The sequence below is a fragment of the Sphaeroforma arctica genome, assembly GCF_001186125.1.
Source record: "Sphaeroforma arctica JP610 unplaced genomic scaffold supercont1.2570, whole genome shotgun sequence".
NCBI classification, from domain to species: domain Eukaryota; class Ichthyosporea; order Ichthyophonida; genus Sphaeroforma; species Sphaeroforma arctica.
Genome location: NW_014037988.1, coordinates 1 through 2,872, shown reverse-complemented (window position 1 = coordinate 2,872; position 2,872 = coordinate 1). Strand labels below are relative to the sequence as shown.

The 2,872-nt window shown below is 45.8% G+C and overlaps 1 protein-coding gene across 1 annotated transcript in view; it reads left to right on the top strand.

The window, feature by feature from the left end:
* Positions 1 to 2,872, top strand: part of SARC_12768 (hypothetical protein) — a gene marked incomplete at its 3' end in the record, with an annotated part of 5,440 nt that extends 2,568 nt beyond the window's left edge. Inside the window, exons 3-5 of the mRNA XM_014293118.1 lie at positions 83 to 642; positions 2,059 to 2,213; positions 2,614 to 2,872. Coding sequence (XP_014148593.1) covers positions 83 to 642; positions 2,059 to 2,213; positions 2,614 to 2,872 — 974 coding nt within the window. The remainder of the gene's footprint in view (positions 1 to 82; positions 643 to 2,058; positions 2,214 to 2,613) is intronic.

Sequence of the window (2,872 nt, the reverse complement as noted above, 5' to 3'; positions counted from 1 at the left end):
TTACACATATTCCCTTGCCTACCACAACCTTTTCAACCACCAAATACACACCGTCCACCTCCCTTACGATACCTACCCACAGGCAACCACACCATGAGCGATATGAAGGCGGCTGCTGCCGCCTTCTACACATCGGCCTTACCATCCATTGCCACTGGCACTGAGCTGTCACAGCAACACACACCGGCGCAACTGAATGCCCAACAACAGATGCACCCAGGTGCATCGGGATCGGGCTACGCCCCGCAGCCGTACCCAGCGCCGAATGCACCTGGACTGAGAACCGGACCGGTCCAAGGACAAGGACAAGACGGGGACAACCCGCTGGGTTTAGGTGCACAGCAGCAGCAGCATCAGCAACAGTTTGTACATACACCCGGGCACTCGAATCACAGTACACCTGGAAATTTTGGACAAGACACGTTTGGGGCAGACTCACAGGCAGACGGAGCGCAGGGGGGAGCCGCTATAGGTAGCCCCTACACACACAACTTGCAGGGCACCCCGCAGCCGAGCATGCACACGCAGCAGATGAGTAGCCTTGCGTATAGCAGAGATAACACGGGGCCTCCTACATCGGTCAGCATAGGAGGGTCACCCGCGGGTCAGGAGGTTGTATCGCCAGTTGTTATGGGCACTCAGGTACGTGAGATGGGTCGCACAGACGGTGCGTGCGTGTGTGTGTGTGTGTATGGTGAACATGGGTGTGATATTAGTGTATGTACTATCTGAGTGATGTGTATGTGTCTTTGAATGCGTGTTTGTAGAGTGTGTGTATGTATGGTGAACATGGGTGTGATATTAGTGTATATGTTTTCGGTGTGAGGTGTATGTGTATTTTTATGTGTGTTTGTGGAGTGTGTGTATGTATGGTGAATATGGGTGTGATATTAGTTTATGTGTTATCGGTGTTAGGTGTATGTGTGTTTGTAGAGTGTGGGTATGTAGTGCCAACGCATATGCATGTGCATGTATATGCGTTTTTACAGAGGGGTGTGTATAGGTAGTCATAGCCTTCTGCACAGATAATATGGGGCCTCCTACAGCACCCAGTACAAGAGGGTATACCGTGGTATAGCCTGTCACGTGTAGGTATGTGTGATGTATTGCATAGGAACTGGATGTGCATATGTGCGGTGGGTGCCCACTTTTTATGTTTTCTGTCCAAATGAGGATGTCGATGTATATATATATATATATATATATATATATTGTATGTGACAAATAGAACATGTCTATGTTCTCATATAGATAAATTGTTTGTCTAAATGAATATGTCTATGTATATATATATATATATATATCGTTTGTCTAAATGAGTAAATAAACATTCACTAGACTTCATTGCATTTGCATGTGTGTGTCTGTTCATAATACTTCATTGTACTTGCATGTGCTTGTATATCTGCTCTGTGTGTGTGTTGTGTGTGTGTTGTGTGGGTGTGTTGACTTGACTTCATTGTACTTGTATGTGCTTGTATATCTGATGTGTGTGTGTGTTGTGTGTGTGTTGACTTGAATTCATTGTTGTGTGTGTTGTGTGTGTATTGACTTGACTTCATTGTACTTGTATGTGTTTGTATATCTGACGTGTGTGTGTGTTGTGTGTGTGTTGACTTGACTTCATTGTTGTGTGTGTTGTGTGCGTGTTGACTTGACTTCATTGATGTGTGTGTTGTGTGTGTGTTGACTTGACTTCATCGTGCTTGCATGTGCTTGTATATTTGCTATGTGTGTGTGTTGTGTGTGTGTTGACTTGACTTCATTGTACTTGTGTGTGCTTGTATATTTGCTTGGCACGCTTTACTGACGACGTACCATGTGGTGATGGTTTAGGGTTTAGGATTTAGGGTTTGAGTTTATAGTTTAGAGTTTAGGGTTCTGTACGTGTACGATGTTCCGGTGTGTACGCGTCCCCGCGTTACTTACTCAGCGGCGCGTATGCGTATCGTTTCCCCCGCGTTTTAATATGCGTGTAAGTGTGTATATCCGCCCGATACGTGGGCAACTACCGTAGACCTACCGCCTTCTCACTTTCCTACTATCCCAATTGTACAGAACATCTCTTCAGGACACCTGGACAATGCAGGCTCTAATGTGGGCGCTCTGAGCGAAGGTGGAGCGGGTAACAACCTTGGCAACAGTAACCATGACAACGAGACAAATAGTAGACGCGCATCGGCAGAGTCTTCCAATACCACTACCCAACCCAAGTATGTATGTCACTAGGTTACCTAACAGTGTGCATGAATGGCAATGAAGCACGTTTCTAAAGTAGTCGCGTACATACAAATAGATATGACTTCATCTCTATAGATATGACTTCATCTCTGGCGATGCAGGTGTAAAAGAAAAGCAACTGACGACGTACCATGTGGTGATGGTTTGGGGGTAAGGGTTTAGGGTTCTGTACGTGTGCGAGGTTCCGGTGTGTACACGTCCCCGCGATACTTACTCAGCGCTTGTGTGTGTGTATGTCTGTACGTACATCTTGTCTATATACTCACGCCCGATTTATCTGTTTATATCCCATCAATCCCTATTTTTCAATAAGTTCTGTTTCACTCTTTAATTATATTTAAAACTAATTTCAAAAATACAACCTCTTTTTAGCGCGACGATGAACCACAACCAGTTCGCAGCCCCGTTGTACCCTGGCTCGGCGTTTCCGACAATCGCGCCGTTGCAAATTATGTCGCAAATAGCCCCCGCGCCGGCCAATGGGAACCCACCAAGTACAATGCAGTACAGTCACATCCAACCCAATCCCAACCAAACCACCGCACAATCTCAATTTACGAAAGCACAATCGTTATCTGAGAATGGCCCAAGCACGGATGGTGGCATGAAAGACATTAAGGGTACGATATAA